Here is a 16,243-nt window from a genome sequence, read left to right on the forward strand (position 1 = left end):
GCATGGAATCCCCCCAAAACCCTTATGAGGAGGAGGCTAGTTATTAACCCTTTACACTCACACCCGTATACAGATTGAAAATTGCAGATTTGGACACTGACAAATGCCTAAATTAGATCAGAGTGGCTATACAAGTAAGATGCTATAAAATGGCATCGGAGCTCAGCACTGTATGGGTTTGACTGACACGCGACAATAAGTTGTCCCCATACCTCCTGCTAATTGGGAAACTTTTGCAAAATGTTTTGTTGTCTGAGTGAGGGAAATGGTGTAGATAAGAGAACTCAATGTATTTTGAAAGATGAGACGTTGAGGATTATAATAAATACCGCTTTGATGTCATACAAGCAATCCAAACACCCATCCAAATGTGCACTTCACATGTCCATATCATAAACATCACTTCACATGTCCATATCATAAACATCACTTCACATGTCCATATCATAAAAATCACTTCACATGTCCATATCATGAAAATCACTTCACATGTCCATATCATAAAAATCAAGTCATCTACAGTGTCAACGTTTATGACCACAATGTTTGATGTACAGTTGTAAGATCCTATGTTATAACTTAGCTAGCCACGTTGGCAATAGAACGGCTTTTAAATGATGGCCACCTGTCCCAGATGCGATTTATAAACGGGCCGTTTTCTGATTGCGTAAACAGTAGTTGTGTGATGGCGGGGATGCAGGGCTGAGTTCAAAACAAGTGTGCTTGCTCTAGTTCCTCAACAGCACAGCTAGAAGAGCTCAACAGACTTGTCATAAAGTGCATTGAAATTACATATGAACTGTGTACACTTTGGAAAGGTGTGTGTCCACTTGGAGAAACCAGTTAGTCCGCTCACTCAAACTCTTGTCATTTTTTGTTGTTGTCTTATGTTACACCTACCCCACATTTTCCAGGAATATTCTTATGTTACTGAATGTATCCAGAATATGATCAGATTTCGTTATCAACAAATGTGGCGAAAAGTACAGTAAATGTAAAACGCACGTGACATCAACAGTGTAATGTCTGGATTCAGTCTCGTGTCAGGAGAACGGTTGTGTCCTCAACTTTGGTCTAATCCTTTCCCCATAATCTTTCAACTGTTTCATTTCAATTGCTACCATGGTTATGCATTTCATACTTCAAGGGGTGGTGAGGATGGGCTGAGCCAGCATTTAACATTTGTCGCCATGCCGACAGGCAGCTGCCCTCCAGATTCCAGAGCTGTAGCGCTGAGTCAGGGTTCCACCCAGGCAACATGCCAATTCTACATGCCCCTCCCTCACACACATTCTCTCTCTCTACCCAGTCTCTGCTCAAATGAGCAAGTCCAGAAACTGTCTGCTGCGAGGTGCTACCCCGGGCCCTGAAGCTACCTACCGCCTAAACGTTACACTGAGAAAAGGCAAGCTTAGAAAGACAACTCCTTGTCCTCATGTTACTAGGAAATATTTAGGCTGTAGGGACACTGACAGGAGAAACACGTATTTAGACTGTACGGACACTGACAGGAGGAACACATATTTAGACTGTACGGACACTGACACGAGCCAATGAGTCATTTGGTCACACCAGTAAATGGAGATGGCCTGGGACATTTCTTACTGAGGCTTGAAGTTACACAACACAGACAATGACCCATTTCTGCTTTGGGTGTCACAGTGAGAGCTCAGTGAAGCTCTGCCAACAGGTCTCTCCAGTGTCCACATCATCAACAGAGTAAATCAGCGGTTACAGAGAACATTGAGAGAAGAACCGGTATATCGTAGTCAGAGTGAGTGCGCATGAGCCGACTACTAAAACGGTGTGGTTTGTTTACCAAACAGAGTGACCTTACATTCCAGAAATGCTGAGGCAGCATAGCATTCCAGAACCATTCTATACAGGAAATGTGTAGTGACCCACCCCTCCTTCCCCACCCAACTAAAACGTAGAATATTCCAGAAATGCCACGTTTGAGAAATAACCTACTGTTGTCAATGTCAACAAGTCTCCCGAGGAGGAACATTGGCTACTGTCAGTTAAAGCAGAGAGACTATAATTAGGCTACGTGTTGTATCGCTCACTCATTGTAGTTTGGAAAATATACCTCGTCTTAGCACTACACATCAGCTGTCCAGTACCACATACTGTAATGTGGTGCAAAGCTCCAGTGGTGAGGGAGAGAGAGAACTGGGGAGACCAGAGACTGTCTTTGAGGCTTGGTGATCCGTTAATGCTCACAGCAGACCGGCGGAGCAGAGAAACCCTAGCTAACCTAGACAGGCCAACAGTGTTAGGAATGGGAGCAGGGGGCAAAACAAATAAAAACTCACTGACTAAGATAATCATCAAGTAAACCCTTCAGAAATATGCCGGATGGGTCACATGCTTCGCAGCGGGACAAGACTGAACAAGTCCTAACATGTTAGTTCCCCATTCTGCCCAACAGAGACTGCCCCTGCTTGTTGTAACAGTAGGCTATCAATAGACAACACATATGGGTGGATTGGAGGTGATGACGAATAGCTTCTCTGAGAGCCGCACAGAGGAAGTGGAGTCAAAGTCAGATGTCAGGCACAGAGGATGTGGAGTCAATGTCAGGTGTCAGGCACAGAGGAAGTGGAGTTAATGTCAGGTGTCAGGCACAGAGGATGTGGAGTCAATGTCAGGTACAGAGGATGTGGAGTCAATGTCAGGTACAGAGGATGTGGAGTCAATGTCAGGTACAGAGGATGTGGAGTCAATGTCAGGTACAGAGGATGTGGAGTCAATGTCAGGTACAGAGGATGTGGAGTCAATGTCAGGTGTCAATCCCGAGGGAGGGGTGCAGAAATGATCAGTTACTTCTCATTCAAGGCGCTACGTTTTGACTTACCGGACAACGGACAGAGCTTGGAGACAGCTGTTTGTGTGCACTGCACTCTCAATCAACAAGTCTGCCTCGAACACATTCTCAATTTACGGTCCATTGCATAGAATTCTACTGACAATTCAATTCAATAACGCACCCTCAGGACAATGAGAGGAGTTATGTTCCACTCTGATAGAATAATGGGTAGAGTTGTGTGTGGTAACTTGGAATCTAGAGATGGGGGGGGGAATAGGTGAGCATGCATTATTTCTTACATTTATTCAGTATTTCTTTGCTAAGACAAACACATTGGATAATCGTCCTAAAAAATACCATCCAATCAAAACAATGAACGCTTGTGCACTTTAGAAAGAATAGTCTATCTGGAAATGTTGCTTCCCAAAACAGATGTGATGGCCATCAGTTGTAGCACTGATAAAACGTGCTGAATTTGAAGTTGTTTGGTGCCCAGTTCTCTCTACTAGTAATAGAGTTCTGAAATCCTGGTTGGAGCATTCCTTGAACCAGGAGGGAACAAGCACGGAGGGAATTCTTCAACTGGGAATCATCCCACAGAGACTTCTGACAAACTTACTGAGAACTTGCTGCGTCTAATTTCTGTTTCATTATTAATGAAACTGAGAACGGCCAGAGAGGATACACTTGTGAATGGTGTGTTGATTCCTAGGTGTGGTGTAGGCCTACTTATGTACAGTAACAAGATGCTAATCAGCTTTGCTGACTGTTGGGACCCTGCTGTTGCCTGTCCGGGCCTAGAGCTGAAATGATATCATATCTGGACAGTTTACTAAACAATGCTGCTCAACTGAAGGCCGTCCAGAGGTCCATCCTAACCGTGGGGAACATGATTCACGCTGAAGTATTAAAACAACCTGTTACTGAAATGTATTCCCATAGACTGACAAAGGTGATGACATTCAAAACTGAACAGTCGTGATGGTTTTACTCCCCGTGATCCCCTCACTGCATCCTTATTCAGATGAGATCAAATACCTTCCACCTAGGTCTATTTCTCGAGTTCATCGCTTTCACTCAAACACAGCCGAACCTTATACACAGCTACGACATGGAGGATAGACCCACTGAACTTCCGGTATGTCACAATTCACGCCCTAAGCACATTCCACAACGCTTCAGGTAATACAAGCACTTCCTACAAAAAGGTATCAAACAGCCAGTCAACAGAACGACCTCATCAGATCCTAGGTCTCAGTTCATTCAAAACCTCTCACTGTCCTCCTCATTCACAAGAAACTAGAAAACCACATATTGAAAAAAAAAAAAAACGGAAACCCCCGTTTCAAACCAGCAGCCCTTAAAACAAGTCCTGTCGGTTCTTTAAAAAAAAAAAGTGTTGGTTTCCTCTCAGGACGCAGCTCTAGCCACAACGTGACACACGTGGCAGCTGTACTCCGCCACACAGACAAGTCCCGGGCCCTCAGTGGAGAGTCCGTTTCAGAGCGTCACCATTCCACCAATCATGAGACACAATCCCTTTCCTTCTCTTATTGGTTCTCTTAGGGAATGAGGAAATGAGAGTGGGATGATAGTTGAGTCGTTGACTATCAGAAATACCAGTCAGAGAACGTGGTCTTCAGAGATGAGTAATGTGAGCCTGGATGCCACCATCTGTTTCTGTTTGACACCGTTGCCTTTGTTGTTGCCTTGCCCCAGGCTGGAATACTGTACACACACTCAGCATCAGTCACTGTTTGGAAGGGAAAAAATAATGGACAACTTGCAAGTTCTTGTGAATGTTATCAGTTGAGATAGATGTCGCACTGTCTGAACTTAAACAGAAGAAAGATGAAGAAATCCTTGTCTGAGCCGGACCGGCCCATTTCACAGATGGTGACTTGGGAATAATTCTTCAAATAACTGAGATTCTCGCTTGATGACTTCTCATTCCTACTGTAATTCTACCCCCATGGCTTTACAAACATTCTGTTTGCCATGACACATGTACCGTTCTATTTATACTCCATCAGGTATGTAGTAGGTAGAAACCTAAACCATATCTAGACTTATCAATTGATAGCATTTACAGATAGGCTATGTTTGACTTTTACTCCATATCTATACTGAACAAAAATATAAAAACGCAACATGCAACAATTTCAAAGATCTTACTGAGTTACAGTTCATAAGGGAATCAGTCAATTGAAATAAATTCATTAGGCCCTAATCTATGGATTTCACATGACTGGGCAGGGGTGCAGCCATGAGTGAGCCTTGGAGGGAATAGGCCCACCCACTTGGCAGCCAGGCCCAGCGTGGGCTGGTGTGGTTACATGTGGTCTGCATTTCTGAGGCCGGTTGGACGTACTGCCAAATTCTCTAAAACGAAGTTGGAAGCAGCTTATGGTAGAGAAACTACCATTCGATTCTCTGGCAACAGCTCTGGTGGATATTCCTGCAGATTATCTTGGCTAAGGAGAACAGGAATGTAACCAAATTTGTGCACAAAATTTGAGAGGAATAAGCTTTTTGTTGCGTAGGGACAATGAGATTTTTTATTTCAGCTCATGAAACATGGGACCAACACTTTATATGTTGCGTTTATATTTTTGTTCAGTGTACATAACAGTACATATACCAGGGAAGCATTGGATTTGGACTCACTCAATAGACAACTGAACTAACCACTGGCAAACCCCCATGTCCAACAGACTGCTTTCATTCTCATTTCAATCATGGATTCAACCTTCGGTGAGTCCTGGATTCCAGGCCTAGGAAACTCTGGCACTCACCTGTCTATGAACTGGTCAATGATGACGATGTCTCCTGGTTGGATCTCTTCCCGGAGGGAACCACAGGCCGTGGTGACCAGGAGATGTGTGCAGCCCTCCTCTCGCAACGCCCAGATGTTAGCCTGGTAGTTGACGTCGGTTGGCATGATGGTGTGCTGTCTCCCATGCCTAGGGACCAGTATGATGGGGAGTGTGAATAGTTCTCAGTGTTTACCGAAGGACAGTGAAAAGGCTGAAAATGAATCTCTAAATCGACTCATATAGCACCTAATCCCCTAGGAAACTTTGTAAGTCGCTCTGGATAAGAGTGTCTGCTAAATGACGTAAATGTAAATGAAACTTCTGTATCTCTGAAAGGATTTGTATGTGTAGGATAAGCAATATGTTTACAAACTCCACTTATAAAAAGGGCAAGCTGTTTTTTTTAAATCATTCTAAGTACACCTATCTGATTATTAGACATCTACATAAGTTAGAGGGCTAGTGGTGGATTTGGTATTGGGGGAATGTTTAGCCTATCAGGTGTTGGAGAAGAGAGTAATGTCAAATATGTTTTACAATTGCAACGCACAGCCACTAGATGGCGCAAATGCATAAGAAATAGGTGGAGTTCATCTCTCTACGGGTGAATCTCAATTGCGTACCCTCTCCTCACCTCATCCTCCTCCAATGGGTTTTGAGGAGGCGAGGAGAGAGGACACGAAGAGAATGCAATTGAGATTCTCCAATTCATTCCACCGCTTACCTTGCAAGGAGCACACATTCAACATTTTTGATCTTCCCCATTATAAGGGCATCTGAAGGCTGGTTGGGTTGCCAGGGGGAAAAGAGAAGAGATGTCATTAGGTAGAATCTAAGGCACAGTTTTCAGCTGGTAAAAAAGATTGGTATTACACTGGAACGCAGAGATTGGTGTTGCCTAATAAACCAGACTGTTACACTAATTATTGCTATCCACCTCATTTTCAAAATGTTGTTATGGACACAGCCAAACAACGGAAGTGATGGATTCGACTTCCGCTTTACTTCCCTAGGGCAGCACGCCGGTGGCAAACTTGACAGACTAAATTATTTTAAGGAGTCAATTTATTGGAGTATAAAAGTCAAGTAAACAATTCTAAGTTTAAAGATGCACTATGCGGAAATCACACCGCCATTTCCTGGTTGCTAAAATTCTAATAATTTGCCTAATTTTAGTTTGTGGCAAAACAAGCCATGTATAGTGTAGAGAATCATTGTAGCATCTAAACCCTGTGAAATATGTTTTCCATAATCCTACTGGTTATCTGTGCGGTTGGTGCTTCAGCTGGTCAAAATGTTATAACTGGCTACTGCCGTTGAAATTTCAAACCCCTGGCACATGCGCAAAACCATGTAAACACCTGCAAGACTTTGGTTAACATGCATGCATGAGCAAACATCTTGATTGCCGCACACATTCTCTGAGACCCCTGTTTTGAAGTCTGTTTATGAATACTTTCCAGTGGATATTTTGTCAAAAAGTTTGACCAGCTGAAGGACCAACCCCATGGACAATCGGCAGCGTAAATTCAAATATAATTTTTAACAACAATCGTGAGACAAGGGACATTTTGTTTTATGTAAATGTGAGTGGCTATGTAGCTCTGGAAAACCCTTCTCGGTTACATTTGTCCACATTTTGCGCTATGTGAACTATAGTCGCTGTGTTTTAACGTTCAGAAAAGTCAAACATCACTTTCAAACTGGTTTTCGAAACCTATGCCGATATTCTCCTTATATTTCATAACAGCAAGAGAAATCGTTCAAATAAAAAAGCTACACATTTTGTATAAGTTTTGCACAGTATCAACACACTGTGTGTGCCTCCAGTTGACAAACTACACTTCCTTAACTTCTCTATGGTAGGGGGCAGTATTTTCACGGCCAGATGAAAAACGTACCCAAATTAAACGGCCTACTACTCGGGCCCAGGAACTAGAATATGCATATTATTAGTAGATTTGGATAGAAAACACTCTGAAGTTTCTAAAACTGTTTGAATGATGTCTGTGAGTATAACAGAACTCATATGGCAGGCAAAAACCAGAGAAAAATCTAACCAGGAAGTGGGAATTCTGGTGCTTGTAGTCCTTTCAAGTCCTTGCCTATCGAACACACATTGACTTAGGGTTCATTTTACACTTCCTAAGGCTTCCACTAGATGTCAACAGTCTTTAGAAAGTTGTTTGAGGCGTCTATGATGAACAGAGGAAGTTGGAAGTTGTTGACTCAGGAAAGCACTGGCGTTCATTGGCGCACGTTCACGTGAGAGTTAGCTGTGTTCCAAAACGTTTTTCAAGACATCGGAATCGTCCGGTTGGAATATTATTGAAGTTCTAAGTGAAAAAGGCCCTAAAGATTGATGCTATACAACGTTTGACATGTTTGAACGAACGTAAATAGAACTTTTGACTTTTCATCGTGACATTTTGGCCGCGCTTCCTACACTTGGAGTAGCTTACTGAACGCGCTAACAACAAGGAGCTATTTGGACATAAATTATGGACTTTATCGAACAAAACAACATTTATGGTGGACCTGGGAACTCCTGAAAGTGCCTTTTGATGAAGATCAAAGGTAAGTGAATATTTCTAATGCTATTTATGATTTTAGATAACTCCAAAATGGCGGGTATCTGTATTGCCTAGTGTATTTTTCTGAGCACAGAACTCAGATTATTGCAAAGTGTGCTTTCCCCGTGAAGCTTTTTTTTTTTTTATCTGTCACAGCAGTTGCATAAAGGAGATGTTCATCTATAATTTTTTGAATAACAGTTTAATATTTTATTAACGTTTATGATGAGTATTTTTGTAAATTGTTGTGCTGATTCACCGGCAGTATTGGAGGCAAAATATTTTCTGAATATCACGCGCCAATGTAAAATGCTGTTTTTGGATATAAATATCAATTTGATCGAACAAAAAAATGCATGCATTGTGTAACATGATGTCCTAGGAGTGTCATCTGATGAAGATCGTCAAAGGTTAGTGCATAATTTTAGCTGAATTTCTGGTATTTGTGACACCTGTCCTTGCTAGGAAAATGGCGGTGTGCTTTTTCTTGTGTTGGAACTGTCCTAACATAATCTAACTTTATGCTTTCGCCGTAAAGCCTTTTTGAAATCGGACAATGTGGTTACATTAAGGAGATGTGTATCTTTAAAATGGTGTAAAATAGTCATATGTTTGAGAACTTTGAATTATGACATTTTGTGGTTTTGAATTTGGCGCTCTGATTTTTCACTGGCTGTTGAATAGTGTGAACCGTGGGTGGGACGGTAGCATCCCACCTGCCCAAAAGAGGTTAAGAGTTACGCACACTAGATAGCCAATGACGTGTGTAATGACTTTCAGTTCCATTACACGTAAGAATCACTGGACGAAGGCATCTTATGTAGAGGGGAGTTTTGTTAAGAGCCACTACGCTCGGTCTGAACATTAACACGCATTGCTTGTGCTACGGTTTTGGAAGCATAAAACAAAAAGGTTATATTGATACATGACTTTATACACACGGCTATATTTCCATGTTTACTGAAAACAGAGAAGACAGAGTGGACTACCTGTGCTAATTAACTATCGGTGTCTCCGAACACCTGTGTGTAAATGGAAGACAGACACCACAAATGTGCTGTCACTGAAAAATACTGTCTGCTGCAACTGTGTTAAAACAGTAAGTGTAGATTTTCATGTGACATGAAAGTAGAGGGATTTATGTTTCTAGAACCATACCGCAATTGAGCCTCCCGAGTGGCGCAGCAATCTAAGACTCGGGAGGCTCAATTGCGGTACGCTTACAGGAACATAAATCACTCTACTTTCATATCACATCAAAATGACTTCACAAATGGAAAATATACACTTACTGTAGACCGTTTTAACCGACATTTCAATCCCAGGCTGTGTCACAGCCAGGGAGCCCCATAGGGAGGCGCACAGTTGTCCCAGCGCCATCCGGGTTAGGGAAGGGTTTGGCCGGGGGGCTTTCCTTTGCTCACATTTAGATGGCGTATTTAGCTGTTTTTGCTTCCAGGGCTAATTCGCCCTTTAAACAGAACATGTATATCAGGGACCATCAACTAGATCAAGCCGCGGGCCAATTTCTTTCTTTAGCGGATGGCCAGGGGGCCAGAACATAACCGCGGCAGGTAGCCTAGCGGTTAAGCGCGTTGGACCAGTAACCGAAAGGTTGTTGTTTGAAATCCCATGCCAACAAGGTTGAAAAGTCTTCCGTTCTGCCCTTGAGCAAGGCAGTTAACCCCAAACAACAAAAAAATTCCCTGGGCGCCGATGAAGTGGGCGTCTGATTCAGAGGGGTTGGGTTAAATGAGAAAGACATTTCGGTTGAATGCATTCAGTTGTGCAACTGACTAGGCATGTCCTTTCCCTTTAAGTACAGATCATTTGTAGACTGCAAATTGACCGCAAGAAGCCCAAACATATAATATTTGATTACAACATCATTTCAAACCTTTTTATTGTTGCTCAGAGCGTAACATTACTAATTAATTACTAATTTAGCCCAAGGGCTAAATTCGGCCTGCCAGTTGGGGAACCCTGACAAGGTCCTTGGCCCATGGAGTAATGTTAGGCTCCTTTCGTCCAATATTAGGCTAGTAATGGCTATGCTGTACACAATGGAAAGCATTGCCACATTCAGGACTAAGATTGGTGGCGCTTGTCATTTTAAAGCTGCAATATGTAATTGTTGTGCTACCCAACCAAATTCACATATAAATGGATCTGTCATTCTCATTGAAACCAAGTCTAAGAAGCGGTACATCCGTTCTATTTCTATGCTTCCCGAGTTTACATTTCGTTTGAGTCTTTTACTTCGGCGTTGTACACCAGTTTCAAAACAGCTGAAAATAAATGTTTGGTTATGGAAAATATATTTCACAGCGGTTTGGATGGTACAATGATTCTCAACATTATACATGCTAGTTTTGTCACACTGAAATTAGGAGAACTATTTGAATTTTAGCAACCAGAAAATGGCGGCGATTTCGGTATCGTGCGTCATTCAAAGGTGCACATGATTGTTTGTTCATAGCAGAGACAGCCTGCCTACCACATAGGATATTTAGAATTTGAACTTACCTTTCCATAAGGTGTGTCTACATATTTCTCGGTCCTTCCCTCCAATATGTCTGGGTCATCAAGGCCAGAGCCTCCAATGATTCCAATCTAGCAAGAATATACATGTCATTAATCACACTCTTGACTATGACCTGTCACATAAATTAATAGCTAGGTAGGTGCATCGGAATAATGTCAATGACCATTCTACAGTAGCTATCTATGGTGAAATACGTGATACAGTTCGACTGCTAGCGGATGCCTACTAGCATGATTTTAGCTAGCTGCTAGTACACTGAATAGTTCTGCAAGCTGTAAAGTTTATACGTGATACAGTTTGACTGCTGGCGGATGCCTACTAGCATGATGTTAGCTGGCTGCTAGTACACTGAATAGTTCTGCAAACTGTAAAGTTTATACTTGAGACATTTGAGTTTAACGTTGTCCATGTAGATATAGCTAGCTAGCGAACTAGCTATATCCTGGGTAGCTAATAGCTAGCATAATGTGACACGTGTATAAGGCTGTAGAATTGTAACATTCTAGCTAGTGCATAATGTCACGAGAAGTCAAAAAAAAATTCTACAAGAGAACGTTATTACCTTAATTTGCATGCTTGCTGACATATCTGCTCGACAATTATTATTTTTTTTATCTGAGATTAGCTGGCTAAATTACTATAGCTTGCAACTGCTGCCTTCACTTCCTCCTATGTCATACGATGATTTGTACAGTACGTGTACTTAGCGTACCGTTAGTCTCTCGTATCAGAACAATACTCTCACTCAAACAATGTCAGGAAACTTTTAGAGGCTAATTTGTTATGGATTGTAGACTTTGAGATTCATTATAATTAACCCATAAAACAAACTTTATTTGTACCATTGGGGCAATTATTAAGTTATTATTTCTATAAACACTAGATGACTGTTAGGGGGCGCTGTGTTGAAACCATCCGCACTCACCCACGATTGTAAAAAAAAAAATATTTTGGAAGCACAGGAATGGATTCATTATGTGCAAGGGAAAGCGCGATACCTAGTCAGTTGTACAACTGAACGCATTCAACTGAAACGTTTCTTCCGAATTTAACCCAACCCCTCTAAATCAGAGAGGTGCGGGATGCATTAATCAACATCACGTCATCCGCGCCCGGGGAACAGTAACTATTAATGCCTACATTCGTTTTTTATATTACAGACACTTTATATTATGTGAGTTAAACATAAAAATAAAACATGACAAAATATATGAAAACATTTTCCTTAAAGTATAATTTTTGAGATTGCCAATGTTACTGCCCCCACTACAACAACAAACTTATTAAATACGTGTAATTTTGTCCATGAAACATTTAATTGAATACTGTAGAATGGAGGGCTGCTCCTACTGGTGAGAGCCAATATGGCCGACCGGTGGCTTCAAAGCCTCTCAATGGCCAACACATAACATTAGCAATCCAGAGTTTATACACATAATTGGTTAACATGCACATGGCAGCTGGGACAGATGTAATACCAGGGTGCATTTTCAGAGCATGCTCAGACCAGCTGGCATGTATCAAGCAGACCACCATTGTTCCTGAGAGCTCAAAGGCAGCCTTCCTAAACAACTATCACCCCATAGCACTCACATCTGTAAACATGAAATGCGTTGAAAGGCTAGTAATGGTGAATATCAACACCATCATCCCAGACACTCTGGACCCACTCCAATTCGCATACCGCCCCAACAGATCCACAGATGATGCAATCTCTGTTGCACTCTACACTGCTCTCTCCCACCTGGACAAGAGGAATACCTATGTGAGTGCTGTTCATTGACTACAGCTCAGCATTCATAGTCCACTCAAGCTCGGGACCCTGGGACTGAATACCTCCCTCTACAACTGGATCCTGAACTTTGACGGACCACCCCCAGGTGGTGAGGGTAGGCAACAACTAGAGGTCGACCGATTATGATTTTTCAACGCCGATACCGATAATTGGAGGACCAAAAAGAGCCAATACCGATTAATCAGCCATTTTTTTTTTTTATTTGTAATAATGACAATTTTTTTTTATTTCACCTTTATTTAACCAGGTAGGCAAGTTGAGAACAAGTTCTCATTTACAATTGCGACCTGGCAATTACAACAATACTGAATGAACACTTATTTTAACTTAATATAATACATAAATACTATCAATTTAGCCTCAAATAAATAATGAAACATGTTCAATTTGGTTTAAATAATGCAAAAAAAAGTGTTGGAGAAGAAAGTAAAAGTGCAATATGTGCCATGTAAAAAAGCTAACGTTTAAGTTCCTTGCTCAGAACATGAGAACATATGAAAGCTGGTGGTTCCTTTTAACATGAGTCTTCAATATTACCAGGTAAGAAGTTTTAGGTTGTAGTTATTATAGGAATTATAGGACTATTTCTCTCTATACGATTTGTATTTCAAAAACCTTTGACTATTGGATGTTCTTATAGGCACTTTAGTACTGCCAGTGTAACAGTATAGCTTCCGTCCCTCTCCTCGCTCCTACCTGGGCTCAAACCAGGAACACATCAACAACAGAAAATAAAAAGTTTATTTTTTCAGTGAAATACGGAACCGTTCCGTATTTTATCTAACGGGTGGCATCCCCAAGTTTAAATATTCCTGTTACATTGCACAACCTTCAATGTTATGTCATAATTACGTAAAACTCTGGCAAATTAGTTCGCAACGAGCCAGGCGGCCCAAACTGTTGAATATACCCTGACTCTGCGTGCAATGAACGCAAGAGAACTGACACAATTTCACCTGGTGAATATTGCCTGCTACCCTGGATTTCTTTTAGCTAAATATGCAGGTTTAAAAATATATACTTCTGTGTATTGATTTTAATAAAGGCATTGATGTTTATGGTTGGGTACAGTCGTGCAACGATTGTGCTTTTTTCGCAAATGCGCTTTTGTTAAGTCATCCCCCATTTGGCGAAGTTGGCTGTCTTTGTTAGGAAGAAATAGTATTCACACAGTATTCACACAGTTCGCAACGAGTCAGGCGGCCCAAACTGCTGCATATACCCTGACTCTGTTGCAGAGGTGACACATTTTCCCTAGTTAAAATAAATTCATGTTAGCAGGCAATATTAACTAAATATGCAGGTTTAAAAATATATACTTGTGTATTGATTTTAAGAAAGACATTGATGTTTATGATTAGGTACACATTGGAGCAACGACAGTCCTTTTTCGCGAATGCGCACCGCATCGATTATATGCAACGCAGGACAGGCTAGATAAACTAGTAATATCGTCAACCATGTGTAGTTAACTAGTGATTATGATTGATTGATTGATTGTTTTTTATAAGATAAGTTTAATGCTAGCTAGCAACTTACCTTGGCTTCTTACTGCATTCGCGTAACAGGCTGGCTCTTCGTGGAGTGCAATGTAAAGCAGGTGGTTAGAGCGTTGGACTAGTTAACCGTAAGGTTGCAAGATTGAATCCCCAAGCTGACAAGGTAAAAATCTGTCGTTCTGCCCCTGAACAAGGCAGTTAACCCACCGTTCCTAGGTCGTCATTGAAAATAAGAATGTGTTCTTAACTGACTTGCCTAGTTAAAAAATATTATATATTTTTATTTTTAAATAATAAAAAAAGGCATTTTATTTTTTTTATTTTTTAATTGGCGGCCAGAAATACCGATTACCGATTGTTATGAAAACTTGAAATCGTCCCTAATTAAATCGGCCATTCCGATTAATCGGTCGACCTCTATTAACAACCCATCTGCACATGCATACACACACTCGCATTCAAACATGCATACACACGGACCCACACATACACACAAGTAAATAGTGCCACACATGCACTCAAACGTATACAGTTGGCCTTGCTGTTTAGATATTTGTTTTCCTCGGTCTTTTGTTTTAGCATTGTTGTTTTCTGTTGTTTTTCTTAGTTTTTTCTTAGTTTTTCTCTTTAGTTATTTTTGTTGGTGCATTGGGTGGGTGGTGGTTTTGGTTGGGTTGGAGGGGGACGGTGTCTTGGGGGGGATGGGAGGGGTTTGGGGTTTGGGGTTGGAGAGTGGCGGGGGGGGGGGGCTGTGGGGGGGATCTTGGATGGTTGGTGGCCTGATGATTGGGAGCTAGGGCCAATGGCCAAGAGGTTGCTGGTTTGGGTCCTCAGTACGACTTGGTGGAGATTCGGTCCTTGTGGACTTGGGCAGGGCGCTTGAGCCTGGTTGCTCCTGTGGGTCGCTCTGGATGGGAGTGTCTGCTGGAGGACTAAATGTAATGTAAATGTTGAGCGGCTTCACTGCAAGTAGATTGTATGTTTTAAAATTAGATAATAAAAAAAAAATTACTACCCATCTGCCACGCTGACCCTCAACACGGGGGCCCCTCAGGGGTGTGTGCTTAGTCCCCTCCTGAATATTCCATCAATGAACAGAGGGATTTCTTGGCTTTATTCGACCTTCAAAAAGGGACACACATACACAATAAAGGAAGTTTATCAAATAAAGTCATTGACAAGAAAAGTCATTCACTACATCAATTATAGTCACAGCCTCTCCCCTTCGTTTGCTTAACTGGGGGGATGGGCTGAAGAAACGGTTTACGATAAGCAGGGCGGGGCTCAACATGCGGAAGGCATCCAAAAAGGGCACCATTTTCTCTAACTTTTCCATGTATAATGCTCTACTTTTGAGTTTTTGAGAGCCTTGGTCAGATGGTCAAATGGCTTTTCATAAAGATGTCATGGTAAGTAATGGAATCCAGGTTTCTGTGTGTGTGCGGAGAAGGATCAGTGAATTGAGGGGGAGCAAGAACCTGTGGAGGTATCAACAAGCAGGTAGAAGGGAGCCAGGTGGGATTGGGCCAGGTACAGTATGTCCAGGTGTCAGTGAGAGTTAGTGAGAGCATGGCTAAGACCATGAACTGGGTCGTAGAGAATAATCAACAATGTTTCTGTGGACACTGGATAATCTGACACACACACACACACACACACACACACACACACACACACACACACACACACACATACACACACACACCTGTTTGACCTTGCTCTGATACAGTAGGCCTATTTATGTTACTTTTCTGAGTTAATTCAGGTAGCATTCAATGTCTTGTGGTTGTGTTAACCATGACAGCCAGCTATTGCTTCAGTTGTTGTTTCGTTTTCACTTCTTGTTACCTGGTAAATAACCAACAGCCATGGTTAACCACAAGGAGAAAAAGGCGAGGGAACAGTCCATGTCAGCCAGGGCCATCTTTTTAAAGAAACACCTTTTATTTCCATTTCTAGTTGAGTAAAATAAGTAATTTTGTTCTAGTCATAAAATAACCCAGAAAATAGCAGTAAACAGCTCCAGACTCAGGCAGAAAAATGAATGTTCTATTCTCAGCAAGGTCCACCTTTTCAAAGAAAACTAACTATATCTATTTGAGCAAAATAGGTCGTTTTGTTTGTGATCACAAGAAAATCCTAACAATTCAGGAAAAGAGCGCCACAGCCAGGCAGAAAAATCTGACTGTTCTATTATAAAGTGAGA

The 16,243-nt window shown here is 41.7% G+C and overlaps 1 protein-coding gene across 2 annotated transcripts in view; it reads right to left on the minus strand.

The window, feature by feature from the left end:
- Positions 1-16,243, minus strand: part of mtap (methylthioadenosine phosphorylase) — a 28,071-nt gene that overhangs the window by 7,323 nt on the left and 4,505 nt on the right. The window contains exons 1-4 of one of the 2 annotated variants that reach the window (XM_045722598.2): positions 11,306-11,453; positions 10,725-10,811; positions 6,350-6,408; positions 5,605-5,772 (exon numbers count right to left, since the gene is read on the minus strand). In XM_045722598.2, the coding sequence (XP_045578554.1) occupies positions 5,605-5,772; positions 6,350-6,408; positions 10,725-10,811; positions 11,306-11,329 (338 nt within the window). In that variant the 5' untranslated portion in view covers positions 11,330-11,453. 2 annotated transcript variants of the gene reach the window in all.

Source organism: Salmo salar, chromosome 08, assembly GCF_965601325.2.
Source record: "Salmo salar chromosome 08, fSalSal1, whole genome shotgun sequence".
Classification (NCBI taxonomy): Eukaryota; Metazoa; Chordata; class Actinopteri; order Salmoniformes; family Salmonidae; genus Salmo; species Salmo salar.